The sequence below is a fragment of the Limulus polyphemus genome, unplaced genomic scaffold, assembly GCF_000517525.1.
Source record: "Limulus polyphemus unplaced genomic scaffold, Limulus_polyphemus-2.1.2 Scaffold431, whole genome shotgun sequence".
Taxonomy (NCBI): Eukaryota; Metazoa; Arthropoda; class Merostomata; order Xiphosura; family Limulidae; genus Limulus; species Limulus polyphemus.
Genome location: NW_013666041.1, coordinates 181,697 through 199,614, shown reverse-complemented (window position 1 = coordinate 199,614; position 17,918 = coordinate 181,697). Strand labels below are relative to the sequence as shown.

The 17,918-nt window shown below is 37.8% G+C and overlaps 1 protein-coding gene across 4 annotated transcripts in view; it reads right to left on the bottom strand.

The window, feature by feature from the left end:
• The window catches only part of LOC106458226 (serine/threonine-protein kinase PLK2-like), an 89,655-nt gene that overhangs the window by 60,172 nt on the left and 11,565 nt on the right, over positions 1-17,918 (bottom strand). For 3 of the 4 annotated variants that reach the window (XM_022384353.1, XM_013917702.2, XM_022384354.1), the window contains exon 2: positions 11,633-11,861. The exons of the other annotated variant lie outside the window; for it this stretch is intronic. In XM_022384353.1, the coding sequence (XP_022240061.1) occupies positions 11,633-11,836 (204 nt within the window). In that variant the 5' untranslated portion in view covers positions 11,837-11,861. The remainder of the gene's footprint in view (positions 1-11,632; positions 11,862-17,918) is intronic. 4 annotated transcript variants of the gene reach the window in all.

Here is a 17,918-nt window from a genome sequence, read left to right as displayed (position 1 = left end):
GTATAGGATGCAAGCAGATTTTGACATCAAATTTTGGGGTAAAAAAGTGTGTCTTATACACCGAAAAATACAATATTTAAAATATGAAGTGTATGAAGTTTTCTGAGGTAATAGGACATGAACAATAGGCCCACAAAACCATAATTTGGAACATTAACCAGCAACTCATTCTCGGCACTAGTTAGTAGTAGACCACAGCATCATAGCAAGATCTTTATTTACAAAAATAAAATTTCATAAGATAATAAAAATGAATCACTTACTCTAAATATGAAAAGGAAAACCAAGACAAAATTGAATATAAAACATTGAAATTAAATGAAAAAACTAATACAAAATTGAGCAAATAAAACAATAATAAAAGTATTTAATGTGTGAGTCTTTTTATGTTGTTCATACATTTCTCTGATACAACTGAAACTACAGATCAAAAAATAAAACTTCATTGGGAACTTTACAACTATATATTCCTTGTTACTGTTCCACTTAATAAACTAAAAGGTTAGATCTTTAACAGTACTACATTTTAATATAACAATTAAGTTTAGATACCTAAAATGTTTGCTTTTTCACTTAAGAACAAAACTAAATATTTATTGTTACCATTACATTTAAAGATCTAAAATTACTAGTTTTACTCACACCAGTGATAAATTTTATCATTAAACAGCTAAAAAAGTGTTTGCTGTTTTACTTGACAACTGAATAACATTTTGTTGCTATCAATAAGTTTAAAAAGAGAAAGTAAGGCACACATAGATGGTTATATATTTTTACTACTGGTCAGCACAAGTAAAAAAATCTGGAGCCAGGTACCCCCTGTAAATAAAATGAGGGAAACTGGGTCCTGTTTGGGTATCAAAAATTAAATAAACTTGTATTAAATTGATGTTAAATATTAATCTTTTCTGAGCACAATACATAGTTAAATGCTAAACATAACACATATTTCCTCTCTTCAGATATGCACATTTATATCACATCTTTTAGCACTGAAAAAAACAACAAAAAAACTCAGATTGAAGGGTTATTAACATTGAATGCATTGCATTTTGAGAATCATTTTCTACATTTTCTTTCAATTCTCAAAGTTAAAATTTTCCTACACCGAATAGATACTTACCTCTTCTCTCATAATAATACCCTTTCTTGTTCAGTATCTCCCTCTATTTGCACACATTTCTCGCTCACCACCAGCCTTCATATTCCCACTTAACCCATGAGTTTAACATGGTACAGTTGCAATGTAGCATGCAAATAATAGGGCAACAACCCTCCACCAATATGAGTGCAACACACTCTACTGGTGCAGCTGGTTCCCTCTATACTGTAGAACCAAATCTTCACTTCTCGATTAGGCAAAAAAGAAGCACCAGAAGTGGGGATGTAGGATGGAAAGTGTGAGAGGAGATAAGCATCTATCAGAAATAAATTTTCAGTGTAGGAAAGTTTTTAACTTTCGATACAATACCTTACCTCCGCTAGAATCCCACAGGGACATGGTGAAGGGACCAGTGCTAAAATTTACTCCAGTTCAAAACCAAAAACATTGGGTATTTATTGTCCGGTCCATGATAGGAGAAGGATCCCCTACCATTTTCACCTCAAGACGAGGAAGCAGAAGGAAAAACAAGATCCATTCTACCATCCTAGTCAGGGCACATGTTTGCAGACCTAGTACACAACCATCACCAGGCCACCCACAAATCCCACATCTGGGTGATGGTAGGAAGGGGGAATGAAACATGGTGATTCAATCAAGTACAAAACCTGGCTTCCTTGGGGATATATCATGTGGTCCGCAGTAAGGCAAGGGCTCCCTATCAACCACATGTGTCAGAACTTACATTGACTGGTCCAGCACTAACCCAATGCCAGACCACCCAGGAACTGACATCCAGGCAGCAGTAGGATGAAAGGTCCCAGCCAGAGAGGTGAACTACATTTTGGTGGATCATATCCAGTCTATAACCAAGTATTTTTCTTTTGGTTGGTACGGTTTGGAGCAGGCATAGATAGATTAGTATGCTTGGACAGGCACTACTCGTCTTAGAGTGTGATCCAACACACAAAATTGAGCCACTGTAAGGAAATAAATATAATTACCTGCTCACAGTTGCTCCAAGTTGTGGAGGATGGCAATGGGTGGTATTCAGTATTCCAATTAGGAGAAGATAAAATTAATGAGAGATGAAGGTATGTGCTGTGGTCCACACAATAGCCTGAAAGATCCCACCCCAATGGGTGATGGAAGTGAACTACCAGGGAGGAAGTGAGATGTTGAATCTGATGCAAGAATACCAGAAAAAGACACTGGTAAACAGGAGACAAGGAAGAATAAGCCAACCTCATAAGCTAGCAAACTCAACCTGTAAGGGTGAAAGGAGAAATATCTTGGGCAGAGGTAGGTTTCCAATGGATAAACAGGTGAGAATGGGAATCACAGAAGGAAGCCATGCAGGCAGCATAGCATCAGAGAGCACAAACAAAATGGAGAAGATGACACAGATTAGAGTGGAAATAGAAATGGGAAATGGAAGGGAGGAAAACAGTTGTAAATGTGACATCACATTCCAGAGTCATCAACTTTCCAGGAAAAAATTGTGATCCAGATATAGGATAAATATAGCTGTGGTAGTAAAGGATACATGAAACCTCATGGACAAAAAGACATCTAGCCTACGCTGATAAAGGCAAAAAGGAAAAAGTAGGAACATCCAGGACAAGTGGTATACTAAACAGGTAACCAATAGTTCATAAGAAGGTTGGGCAAGAACCTGAAGAACTACTTGAAAGTCCCAAACTGGAAGGGACATACGACAGAGTGGACAAAGGAGATGAAAGGTGCAAAACAAGAGGGAGAGAAAAAAAAAAGAGGAAAACACTCTACAGAAAAGGTACTGGATAAGGCTGCCAGATGACCAGCAATGGTAGTCACAGAAGAACCATTGTGAAACAGCCAGGTAAAATTGTCAAAGACATCAGGCACACTAAAATAGAAAGGAAGGTAACCGTGGCATAGAGACTAATGGTGAAAATGCACTATTTACTCCAATACAGTGGTAAGGACAAAGGATGGACTAAGTTGGAAAGAAGGGATGCTACAAGTGTGGAAAGTCCAGATTGCCTTGCAAGAGTCAAGACAAATGCTACACGCAAAGCTTGAGTGTAGTAATGATGGATGACACAAACACCTGCGGTTGTCAAAACATGGAGCAGAAGAGAGGAAGTGGTAATGGAGGAGAAGACTGAAACAGGATAAGGACAGGAAACAATGGTTAAGCAGGCCAGAAAGGTGCAATAAAGAGGACTAGACATGGAAAAGTATGGGGAATAGATAAAACATGAGAAAGGAGAAGGAAAGGAGGACAGGCATAAAAGTAAAGGTTGAACCAATTCTGACTGAAGGCATCTATTGTCAAAGCCTAAGGATGTGGAACCAGGAACTAAAAATGGGTTGGCTGGGAATTGAGGTGGGTAGCTAATGAATCCAGAAATGAAGTAATCTATTGGGCACATGACCATCAAAACATACGAGAAACTAGAGGCCACTCAATGGGGAGAATCTTGTTGGGACAAGACACTCAATCTGCAATAAGATTCAGAGTACCCAGAACATGACACCCAACTAGGTGTGCAGGATGTGAATGGGCCCAGAATAAAAGTTCTAACATTCAAAAACAGAACAAACATGTACCCTATTGTCGATTGACAGAAGACACAACAGTTGAAATGTCGTGATGGAGCATGACCAATTTGTCCCATATGAAATGATCCAATGTTTGATGAATGACAAGAAGTTGCAGAACATTGGTGTGCACAGCTGACTTGACTACAGACTCACAATTTCTAGGGAATGCAGAATAACTCCCCAACTGACAGAGAAGCAACTGTAAAAAGATGCAATCCAGGACAGGGAGGCAGAAGAGGAATGCCCACAATGGTGTTAACCCCCTGTTTGAGCCACCAGGCTAACTAGACATGTTGTGAGGGAGGGAGAAGGAGAACTGAGTCCAGGGGATCCTGAGCAAGATTATGTTTATCATGCAATACCCACTAAAAGGCATGCAAGTGAGCATGATCCTAGGGAATGAGGGCCTCCACAGAAACCCAAGTATCCAACAGAGAAAGAACCTTGCATGTAGTAAGAGAAGGGGAGGATTAAGAGTTCAGAACTAAAAGCTTCATTGATCTCAACAGAAGAGAAGGCTGGACCCAACTGAGATAGGAGTTGAAAAACCCTCAAGTGAATAATGTAGCATCATTGAGAAGAATATTCCAAAATATTTCTAAGAGACACTGACAAGAAAATAAGACCCTGAGGAGGAGGGAAGTTAACATTTTCCTAAATTGAAAATGTATTTCCAGGATAGTGCCAGTGGAAGTAAGTATTATACAAAATACATTTTCAATTAGGAAAATGTTAACTTTCAAAACATACTTACTCTCCACTGACACTTTTGTTAAAATCCCACACTGAGAAGGTGGAGGGGCTGGTGAGGGCATTGTCCATACAGAAAGCATCCATATAGAACAGGAGTGTACCAAGATAAGAGTGGTACCCAAGTGGGGAAACTGCACTACATCCAGAACAGGTATGCTCTTCACCCAGAACTTATATTGGTATTAATGGTGGAATAGTAGATGAGTAATTGTTATAGGCTAGCCCCAAACAGATAACAGAGGTTCCAGAACTCGGGGTTGGAATTAAGGGGGTCATGGTCTCTATATCCCAAGTTGATGGCTAGGGCAATTGGACCGCAATGTGATATATAGATATACTTTTGATTTGATCTCAACCTGTAGCCATAGATGTGTTCTGAACCACTGGAATTACTTTCTCTTCCACCTGAAGAAGTACAAAAGGCACCTCCTCAGGCTCAGAATGATGGGATCATATATAGCTTACTCAACCAAAGGAACAGAACTCATCCAGTCTGGAATTATGAACATTCATCCTCACTCTTCAACCAAGAGGGCAAGGAGCATTCCACTTGCCCCAGGAATTATGGAAAGGATGTGGAACACAGAATGGGACCACTTCGCATTTGGAATTATGAGGAGATAGTGGACCTCCATCAATGAACATTATACAACTCAACATTGTTCATAAGAAGGGCCAAGCACACTCCAGCCAGATAGCGTATGATCAAATCTGAACAGGTACTGTGAGTAAGCTCCCGCATAAGCCACATTGCTCTTACCAACATCTGGGAAATACATCCAGGAACACAGGTATGAGAACCCCAGCTTCGCCCTCTTCTCCAAGAGTAGAGTAACACTCTCGAAAACTATGGAGGAAAAGCCTCTGTCTACCACCCCAGTAACTGGGTGTGGTAAGAACTCCCTAGCTCTACTAGTAGAATCTGGGGGGGGGGGGTAATTTATAAAAGCAAGTAGACCCAATTTATTGAATACGATGATCAGCAAGGACAGGCACAATCCCCTTTAGCTTTACTTGTGATAGCCCACGAGTAGCAGTCCACGATAAGATGTTAATATCATCTGGTAATGCACTTAGATGGTCTTACGGAACACCTCATTTCTACAGAGCCTGTTGCAACCACAATTAAGTATAGTCAAATGGGTTTCTAGCATGGAACTAGACTGATAAAAACACACCTTTCCGGGCAAAACTTGCCACACAGTAGGATCTGGTGAAAGTAAGATGTAAGAGAAATTGAAAAAGAAAGAAGAGATAAGATTACCCCTCCTCCATATAATGTAGCAGATGTTGTTAAAACAGCCATGAAGAGTAGTGGAAAAACCCAAAAGAAAAACTGCCAAATCATAAATAGAATGCAAGAAAAAAGCATTAGGAGAAGTCCACATACAGGTCCATAAAATGTCCCCCAGTAAATCAAAGAAATGGGCAGTGAAAGGCATAAATGTGCTGAAGCTGATGAGATATAACTCTCAGAAGATTCCTTGCCTGTAAAGTCCATAATATGCAACCTAGATATTTACAAAACTACCTCCAAAGAAGTGGGGATAAATCTTTGGAAACCAAAGTATCCCAAAGAATACAGATGTGAGAACGAACACCATGAAAAAGAGTTAGAGTGAGCCACATTATACTTCTTGGCTTGACAGGGCAAAACAAATGATCAGAATATGATTGATTGTAGAGGTGAGAAATAATTCGCAAAAAAATTGTGGAGAGGGATGTATCCCCTTCCCTGGTGGCCAGAGACTTAAAAGAAAGGACCTTTCAGAGTAAAGAAGGACCTAAAGGGAGAGATACTGTCCTACAAACATGTAAACAACACCAGCTGATGACATCAACATGTCAGCAACAACAAAATACCCATGAAGGGAGAGATGGTACATAAAGCTAAAAGCTCGAAAGGTTGTCGAGACAAAGCATGTAGTACCACCTTAATATTTCTATTAAGTAATGGAAAAGGCCATTTGGAAGAAGGCTGGATAGCACTAGGGAGTCTAAAACTGTCAGATGTTTAAGATAACTAAAAGGAGAAGAAAAGGTTATCTGATCAAAATAACAGGAAAGGAAGCTAAACCCAAGTAAAAACAAGATCTGGTGAACACGTTTGATAAAGTGGGTACAGACTCCTTGTGAGGCACAACACAGTCAACTGTAACTGTTAAACCCCAATGAGCTGGGATGAGTTTTGGTGTAGAAGGTTGGGTTGAGGATGCCTCAGTAAAGATAAACAAAAAGGAAGATGTTGAGGTGGATTCACATGGATAAACTGCAGAAGAGGAAATCAAAGCTAGGCCAGCAAGTCTAGGCTAGCAACATCTTGCAAGGAGAGGATCGAAATGTAGACAGAACTCTGAGTAACAGAAGAAGTGAGGGAAAGTCAAAGATGTGCAATTACATCCAAGCAGGACCAATTGCATCTACCACACAAGCCTGAAGATGAGGTAGTGGAGGCTCCAAAGCTTGTAGTTGAGTAGCAATAAGTGGCCAAAAATTAACAAAGGAGGCCCAAAATAGAACCACACAATGGAGAACCCATTCGTCCAGAAGAAAGAGAGGACTGAGACTGATAATCTGCTATGTAATCCATCACCCCAAGAAAATGGCAAGCTAAGAGACTGGCATGATTGGAATAGGCCTCCACAGAGAAAGAACCAAATTTAAGAGACCTCTGGAATTGATGAAACGTCTCATGACAATATTCCCCTGCAAAAGATCTAGACCTTGCAATATTGCCCACTGGACAGCAAGAAATCCTAAATTATTGATGTAGAATGAAGATTTGTCCTCCATTCATATAGAATTCCCGACCTTGAAGATACACACCACATCCCCAAGTGAAGAGAAGCCATGAGCAGAGGAGCAGTATACATTTATACCCCCACACCCACATATTATATATATATATATATATACACACACACACACACACACACACACACTCTAAAGACAGAGGTGATTCAAACCATCCACCACGCAAAAACTAAGATGTTGCTCCTGAAGAAAGACTGGAAAATACAGTGTGTCGAAGTTCCAGATCCACTTGTTGCAATGGGAGCACTGAAGGGACAGTATGTATCCTCCTCCCAAAAAATGCAAGAGATCTGAGGGAAACCCACAACTGCAAAGATAGAATTTTCCCTGTAAGTAAGAGCCTGACTCCCCATTCCATAGTCTGGAGCTGGATGAGAGGAGGCTGAGCTGTGTGTAAAACATGGTAAAAACATCTACAACCCAGCAGAACACATATGATGCTGATGCTAGATGAAAGACTAGATCTCTGAACTGCAGAACCTGATCTCTGTATACAAAACATAGTTAAAAGCAAGATGAATTCACTATGAGAATGTGGAGAAATGCCTCAGCAACCACAAATTTAGGGATCCATAGACCTGGTGAAGAGTACCAATGTAGGGTGAGAAAGGACTCCATTGTGGACTGGGGAGAAACAAAAAATGAGTTGAGATGAGAAAGAATGACAATTGTCCACGAATCTCCCCTTGTCTCAGGCACAATAGATAAACAGGAATAAAATCCTGGAAGAACGGGATCAACTGTCACAACCACCCCAATGATCAGTAGCTGTTAGCCATGAAATGAAAATCCACTACAGTCAAGAGGAGGTGGAAATACCTCAGGGTGAGAGGATAATAGAATAGAAAGACCAACCTCGATACCAGAACCCAAAATGCCCATGGGTCTGCGGTGAAGGAATACCATGCGTCCATCAGTAGTGGTAACCTCCCTCTAACTTACCTCCACCCCCCAGGTTGATATCAATGCCATTGGTATCGGTCAGTCCAGATAGAGTGGACCTGAAGCTAAGGTTTGAGTTTATTCAGCTGCTAGGGCCAAATAAGGTCGAGAGGTCAACAACAACAAAAAAACAGATGCCTCTGGGACACCCGCAAACATGAGATAAGGATAAAATGAAGCCACATGTAACACCCAAAGGCTATAGCAGGTAGACGAAGTCCCTTCACCAAGATATCTCTACAGAAGGTACAGAAGCAGGCAATCTGACCAAGGTAAAAGTCAGTAGGAGATCCCAATAGTCTGCAAATTAATATGGAAACCATTGATAGGCTGACAACAATTTGAAGGGGAAGAAACATCACAGAGCAAGAATGAGGTGTAAACAAATACAAAAATGTGGAACCACATATATCCAAAATTAAATAATTTTAATCTGTGGAAGTGAAAAAATACAGCCCCTGGAGGTGGAAAGCCAAAGCATGCAAACAGACAAATGAGAGTACAAGGTATATTTATCCCATCACATAAAAGGAAGTAAATCTCTTAGCACGAACCAGGATTATCAGGTGAAGAAGGAAGAAATGAAATAGTCCCCCCCCCCATTGACCATTCTACCATCAAGGGAGGAGTAAACTTAAAGGTCAGAGAAAAGTCCCAAAAGCTCATAACCCAAATGACTAATTGAAGAAAAGGAGTAGGAGGTGGTTAATCCAAGTTAGACCTGTGAAAATCCAACTTGATAAAGAAAAGCATCAGAAAAACAGAGTCCAAATTTTCCCTAGAATAACCAGGATCAACAAAAAAGGCAACTTCAGAGGCCCCAGGAGATAAACACTGCCAGGCCAAATATATGTTTCCATCTCCCAACAGATCAAAACACAGACAGCCTCAATTGAGAGTGCCCCCGCCCAACAATAGAAAGATGAACTGTTGTGTTGACAACAGTAATATGAGAATTCATACATGCAAACATCACATTCCAAATATTCTTTTTAAGGAAATTATAATTACATGGAAATCCACAAGGCGACACAAAAATCGCAATCCACAACGGAACAAACCACAGCACTTCATCAGACAAAACCATGACCAGCACTTTGTTGAGAAAAAGTGATTACATTATCTGAGTGAGGTGCTTATATACAGTGTCAAGATAGAGGGCGTATTGACGCAGATGGAGGAATTTGCAAATTAGATATTGTCAAGGGCATTCAAGTGAGGTATAAAAGACTGGTGCATGAGAAACCAATGCTTAGATAGGCAAAGCCAACATTAAGGAATAGCTAAAGTTTCAGCAGAAGGTAAAAGTATGTTTTGGAAAAGAATAAGAAATGAGGATCAGGAAGGTGGCGTGATAAAACAAATGGAAAGTCCTTTGGATAACCCTTGAAATATCAAGCAGCTGAAGTGAAATCACACCATAGGTGCATAAACCTAGACAAATGTGCTCCGAACTCATCAGAACCTATGGTACAGTTACCAGTATTGTTGGCATCAGGGCACCTAGCGATGAGTAATTTGATAAGTGGCTGAGGTCTGGAAGAAGGGGACAGGAAAATGGACAGAAGGGTGGAGAGGGAAAACAAGAATGGGAGCAGGTGAACGCCATGGAATACAAGGAGAAAAGGGGAGAAATGTTGATGAGCAGCCCTCACCCTGGACTCCATTGAATCAGAAAAATCTCCATAAACCACTTGGCATAAAAATAGAGCCATAATAAGGACCCAGAAGTAAGACGTGGGTAGGCACCAAAAAAAACAGGAGCCAACGATTTAAGGAAAGGGCTGAGAAAAACATGCACCAATAGGGAATATATGAGGGATCAAGTATCCACCAACAACCCCTCAGGATAGAGGTGGATAGCCACAAATACAAGATGGATAAAGGAGAGCTAATGCAAGAGGTTGGATAGGGATCAAATAGAGATGGGAAATTCAGGCCTGGAATCTCAACACCAGAATCAAAAACTCCTAGGTCTGAGAGTCTATAAACAAAAAATCAGAGTGATGGTACATTAATTTGTAAATTCAAGGGAGGAGGGGTACAAGGCATGCTAAGCCCAAAACATAATAGTGCAATAATCAGGTCTGCATGTACCCTAACTGTAGAAGGAAAAAAAACTAGTTAGTCTGAGGAAGAATGGGAATTCTGGAGGGAAGGAGAGGAATCATTAGACACAGGGGATATAGATAACATACATGTGACACCATATCTAGGAAGGCTGAAAACAGTCTGAGAGCTTTCACAGTAGAAATTTGAGACTGCATGGCAAAGGAAGGAGGAGGAAATAGGCTATCCAAATTGGCAGCTTCCTATAGCTGTTCCCCAGAAAAAGAAAAATCTGGTCTGTGATCAGGAGACACAGTAGGCTGCATAATTGACTCCAACTCACGGTATTAGAATAACCAATACCTCCTCAGCAGAAAGCATGAAGCTTAAGAAACTGCAGATTGAAGTGCAATGGCAGTATTAACAACAGAAGTAGTGGTTGTGAATTGAAATTCAGAAATTAAAATTCAATTTAGTGGATAATGAGATATCAACCTACAGTGTCGAGTGTTACCATAGAAATAAATAAAAACTGTTAAGAAAAACTAGAAACAACTAAGATAGTTGTTTCACAAATTAAACTGTTAATACAAAATCCCAAGCAAATAGGAGTGAAATATTGAAATGTCTGCACTCTAATTGCCAAATCGAGACGTGAAGATTAGGTTCTACAGTATAGAGGAAACCAGCTGCAATAGGAGTGTGTGTGTGTATTGCACTTCTATTGGTGGAGGGTTGTCACATGATTATTTCCATGTTACAACACAGCTGGACCATGTTAAACAATTGGGATAGGTGGAAGTATCAAGGTTAGTAGAGAGTGAAAAATTAGTGCACATAGAGAGCAGCACTAAAGAAGAAGATCTATTATTATGTGATTTGAGTTAAGGTATCATACTGGAATTAATAATTGATACCTGGATAGTAAAAACAGACCAGACTAGGCAATTTAAAATGGTTACCCAGGTTTTCAAGTACCCATGCCAAACTCTATTTTTTTACATATTAAAAAAAAAGATTTAACTTCAGGATTTTATATTTTAACCATACAAATTGCAGAATACAGCTGCTATTAAATAAGCAAAATCATTAATACTTTTGCAAGAAAACACATTGCACTGTGAAACCATTGTAAAACAAACAGTGGGCATGAGTTAACAAGATAAAACTTTTTTTTTTTGCCAATAACCTATGTATTGAAGAAATTCAGCAAAAGTTGCTTCAAGATTTAAAAATAACCATTGCCTATTTTTAGCTGTTGATTTATTTAGATGGTAAACCTATTAAAAGTTTGACTCTTTCTAGTTTTTAATATCAAAGGGCACTTGGGATAAATTAATATTACATATAAATAATAATAATGATGATTAAAGACAATTTCACCTTTCCAAGGAATTTTCCTTTCAAGTATGTAGTTTTTGTGCTTGGATCCACAATATATTCTGGAAGCTCTATAGTGTTGTTGTTTAAACTAGACTTTACACTTTTCTCCATACCTTGAATTATTTTCAGATTTTTAGATCTATGGCTGAACTTACAGATGAAGCTTGATTCTTCATTTTGGATAGGGCTTACTTTTTCATCCATTTCATGTGATTAGCTGAACATGCCCCTATTGAAAATGTTTTAATATTTCAGTTATTAAAAAATATATGAAACCAATTTCAGTTTAATTTTGTGCACAATAATTTCCAACTAAAAAGTAAAAAATAAATATTAAAAAGCTAAGGTTATTTTATTGTAGGTGCTACTAACATGCATGTAGATGCATCTTCAGTAGAAGTATATCTGAATTATCCTTTTAACTCTTAACAGTATATAAAATTACAATCTAACAATATCAGTTAATTTATAAAGACAAAAAATATCCTATCTCATCAGCTTAGTTATTTGATTTTCTATATATTAAATGTGGTTCAGGAGAAGGAAGTTGAACTTGTGATTCCTGGACTAAATGCTAATTATAGAAATTCAAGTGTGAGGTCAACCTGGAGTGAAGCTCAAAGCTATTGATGTTAGAGTTTCAAACTGTATTGCTGTGTAGATCTAAAGGATGGAGCTTTTAATTACACTACATTTTACATTTTTTGGTATCAAAATCAATTTCAAAAAGGTACTGAAAAATTGTTGAGTTTGAACTCATGCTGTTAACAGAACATGTCATTAAAAACTTTCAGATATTCTTTTTGTATTGCAAAGCATGTGTCAATTCCCATAATTTTCCACTGTCTCACTTTCCATGCATCTTATTATGCAAGCATCAAGCAATCTTACATAAGCTTTGCTTTCCTGCCATAATTTACTAGAAGTTGCAGTCATTATGAAAATTCTGTTGTGGGGAGATGGGAGGGAAGGTACTTCCAAATTAAGTACTTGTTTGAAATTTACTTTAATTCAAAAATGTAAAATTCAAATTAGGTTGCTTTGTACCTCTGAAATATTGAAAACCAGAGAACCCACACTGTAAAAGAAGTAGGAACCAATGAACATGAGGCCAAACATAAGGCTAATCTACAGGAAGAAAGATAATGTAGAATACACATACCCAAGCAGAGCCACACTAAAATTGAGAACCAGAACATAATTTGCAGAACTGGATTGACAGGAGAATGAATGGAGTATCAAACATACTGTTGGTGTAAACAGCTCCGTAGTCACTATGAGAAAAACATATATACTGGATAAGTGAAGTAAAGAAAAAGTGTCATGGCCACTATTCAGTTCTTCACATTATATAGCCACACAACAGCAGATATAATAAATAAATTTAGTATTCCAACATTTGATTAATTTCGAAGTCTAAGTTCAAGGAAGGTCTAGTTCAATCTACATTTTGATCAATGTGTGTTATTGGGTTATACTAGTTTAGGAGAATTACATTCATCATCAGTATCCCTGAACACAAGTTAACCAGAGAGAGATAAGCTTCTATATCGTAGTGAAAAGTATCAAACATACTATTGGTGTGAATATGCTTTCTCGTCACTAAAATCTAAACATTGAATAAGTGAAGAAAAAGTATCCAAGAAGTTCTTCATTAAGAAAGCACTTTCCAAATGAATCAGCCTTATCCAGCTGTTTAGTAAAATCAGTAAATTGTACTGCTTATACAATAGTCCATATAAGTACCTTATCGTCTATAGATAATAACCAATAAATATCACCAGAAGGCATGCTTGAGGGACCCCCATTTGTCACATTTTCCCAGATAGCATAGCCCATTTATCATAAACCTTTATTTTCTATTTTCAAGCAAAATATTTACTCCAATTCATAAGTTTTTCTCAGTTCTGTATGCATCTATCATACAAATTAGCTCAATGTATGGATCCTTTTGAAAGCTTTGTCAAAATCAAAACAAACAGTATGAACAGTTACTCTCATTCAGACAAGTAGAAGCCCTATCATTAAATTCTAACAAATGTGTAAGACATCCCCCTTTCTAAAACCATTCTGTGAATTTGTTAATATAATTTTAACCTACAAGGTGCTTTGCCAAGTAAGTTTTGGCAATGAATGTCAATAGCTTACAAAGAACAGCAGTCAGACTAATTGGTTTGTAATACCCCTTTGTCTTCATGCACACACATGCATACATACATTTAGCCTTTAGGAGTCTTAGGATAAATATCATCAGAGCCAGCAGATTCAGTAAGATTTATACTGAATCTATGCTTTTTCAAAACATTTCTTTTTTTCAATAATAAAACTATCTAAGAAGAGCTCCCCTCTCCACCTTTAAACACATTAAATAACTTAGATAAAAAAAATGATCACCTTTAGTAAAACCACAAACAATAATGTTTTTAATTCTGTAACATACATTCTTCCCTCAAGAACAAGGTTTCTACTTGAATAACATAACATTTAAGGTCAACCACTCTGTGTCAAAAATAAAACTGTCTTAGCTGAATATGACTTCTTCCCTGCCAAGTTTTATACTTGCGTCCCCTATGGTATACTCAGATTAAACGTATTACGTAGGTCCACTTTATAATGGGAGAATTAGTACAAATTACAAAGTGATACTGAATGTAACTAAAATGACTAAGTTTAAGTAAAGAAATTAGCAGAATGGATATGATGTGTTATACAAAATGAAAGCAATCTTTATTCAAATCAATGGACAAACACAGTGTATGTATTTGCATTAAAAAACCAGACAACTAGCTTTTTCCCTCAAAATGTTTTCCTGTAAACCTTGAAATCCTGTGTAGTAGTTTTTAAATCTAGTTTATTACTTTTGAGAAAAATGAGATTTACCCATAGTGACTTGCACTACCCAGGGGACTGATCATTATCATTCCACATTGGGGAGGATGTAACATTAACATTTTACTAATCTGAAAATGTATTTCCAATAGATACTCACCTACATACACAGAAATGTTATCTTCCTTGCATGTCTGCCTATGAGATTTGCAAGCAATACCCTTGAGGTAACTCCCACCTAAATTCACATGTAACAAAAGACCACCAGCAATAGCAGGATGACATAACCTCCATGTGCAGTAACTCCTCCTATGTACTTGCACCCATAAAAAAGTCATTCACTGATGAGGTAAGACAAAAAAGATTTGCACCAAAAGTATGGGGGGGGGGAGTTGAGTGGGAACATGTGTGGAGGTCTCTATCAGAAATAAATTTTTGGATTAGGAAAATGTTAACTTCCAAGATAACAACTCACCTACACACAAAGAAATGCTACAATTCCACACTGAAGTGGTGGAGGGTCTGGTGCTAAATTTCACCTAGATGAGCTCTTCAGAAAACACCCAAAAAAAAGCCCATGGAGTGTGACACCCATTGGCAGGGACTTCATAGGGGCATGCATGTAGGGAACTGCATCTGGTCTCAAACAGGGTTTACTCTTTATCCAGAATGTAAGGGGTGGAGATGCAAATAAGCCCCTAGTGTTGCAGGAATGGGCAGAATGACAACATGACCATCCAAGCAATTGCATACAAGCAGTCTGTGCTAACCTCAACTCTACTAAACATATTTTGGCCGCAGGAGGAAGACACATTAGTTATGTGTTATATTTGTAAGGGGTGACCTGTACTATACTGACAGTGTCACCATTTGTTCACTTCTCACTGTAATATGCTAAGTCCAACCAGTGAAGATTATCCATCACCTCAGCATACAGGAACTGGTAAGTGGCAAGAGTTTCCTGTGCTCCACTTCAAGGAGGAGGAGGAGAATTTGCATTGCAGAGACCTGGAGAAGTGCTGCAATCTCCATTGGACTACCAACCAAAAAGGTCTTTAATCAGACAATTCAATGAATGACCACATATGTCTACCTCTAAAAGCCGGCAAACACAATTCAAAAAAGTGGGCAGTCACTTCTCTGGTGCTGGCTTTTTCCATAATAGTCAATGAAATTAGTAGAGACTGGATTGAACACTTGGGTAAATTTTTTATAACATGAGGATACCTCGAGTAGTCTTGTGGAATATCCCATCTTACAGTGAGTACTGGTAGAGTCAGTGGAGATGGTTTGAAAACTTTCCTTTATCTTAGCTTAATGCAGCTTTTCAGAAAAAACATACCCTGGGAGGCAATACCAGCCATCTGACAGGATCCTTTTCAATAGAAAGGGAAACATACCAATCCATTTCAAAGGTTGTGGCATGGAATGAATGCCCATCCTGCATCCAAAAGTTAGAAGTCATGTCATTGTCCAGGGATGCATCTCAATCCAAGAGGGAATAGAAAAATCTAGGTGGAAGTAGTATGGACATGGTCCAGTCACCATGACAACTTCTCAAAAAAGGGGAGGTTCACAAATGAGGAATATGGAACCTCAAGAAAGGAGAAAGAATCCCTTGAATCCACAAGGACCACTAGAGAAGGTGCATGTCCCAAAAGAATGATGAGTTTCAGGAAAGTCAGAGTCCCCTAAACAAAAAGAACCCCTCATACAGTATGAGAATGAGAAGCACAATTCCTAATGACCAGATACTCAATAGCTTGTAAGCAAAGAAGAGAGGCATTTTTAAGGGCCTGCAAACAGTTTTAGGGACCAATCCTATATAGTTCATTGTAAAATGGACTTTATAGTAGAGGTTATTAGAAAAAAATCACTGAATTAAACAGATGCTACATAAATTGAAAGGAAACTAGAGATAACATATCTCAATTTATTCTGTTGTGAACTCGTATTTCATGAAAAAAACATAAGTCAAAGTATTTCATTGTTTTCAGATCAGTTAAATGAATTTTATTACATACATGATCTTTAATTTCTCTCTAAAGTATGGTATAACTAATTTTTTGTTCCCTCTTAAAGTAGTTTGATAATCAAAGAATATCTATGCATCATTGCCAGTGTAATTTATTCTTTTGTTACCCTTTATAGTCGTGTCCTTTCCTAATCAAAATGATTGTTGTTGCAAAAAGAACTTTGTACTTATGAATATACAAGTCTACCCATGACAGACCAGTGTTACCAAAAGATATTCAGTAAAACACGGCATAAAAGTTGCCCAAATCATACAAAAATCAACCAAAGATAAAAATTTCATAAATGAAGAGAACCAAATATTGATGATCCAAATAAAAAATCTAACAGAAAAAAAAAGGCAATGGAAACATGAGTACAAAAAGGAAAAAGAAGAAAAGTAGTTACAGGGGTGAGTGGGAGAGGGATAATAACTGGTTATGCTATGATGAAAACAGTAGCGTAATATTCTGTAAGGTATGTCAAGAAGAGAATGTGAATTTGAAAACAGCATGAACAGTTTTTAACATTCTGCACACGTTTCATGCCAAATTGAAAATATGTTGCCATAGCAATTCATACACCCTTCACTAATACAACACTAATAGTTTCAAAATACCACTTCATGATTGGCTAATCACAGCTGGGTATATAGCCCTAATATTTTGGAGTTTTTAATTTTTTAAATGAAAACATGTTTCAAAATGTAAACCAAAAAAAAAAAAAAAATATATATATATTGGATCTGAAAAGGCCAAAAATGCCTGGAAGGCATCAGAAGTTTTCGTCACCGAAAGACCAATACTTTTACTGGAAAAATATTGATCTAATCTTTGGATTCTACAGCCATTTTTTTCCCATCATGCAATTTATGTTTTTAATAATTGCATGCATAATGCAAATGTGAAAATTTTACACACAAAACGACTGGCAAACATAGTAATCAAATTATCGAGAGGCCATACTAGGCCTAAGACTAGACACCAAGTTTTATCTATGGAACTCCTATTTTGTATAAATCATTTATAATGCATTCTAACATAACATTTCTTTCCACAGATGTATTTCCTTATTCATTCATGATTACTATTTCGAAAGTTTTCCAGGTGCTCAGTGCAGAGCATGCTAACATTTTTACATGTCAATTTCACAAGCCATAGAGCCCTGAACCACCTAGCCTTTAAACAAGGATGCATCTCAGATGCGAGCCCCAGATTGCAATATCCCGATAGATTGACAAGTCGCTTTGTTCGCAGTTTTGCCACTTACTAGCACGAGTCCTTTGGGAGAGCACAAATCAGATAGGGAGTACTTTAGCCCCAACAGCCTTGGGAAAGGCTATGAGCCATATATATATTAAAACACTTTCACATTAATATACACAAAAATAAAACCATAAAGAAGTACATAATACAAAGTGAAACTCTTTGACAAAGATCACAAG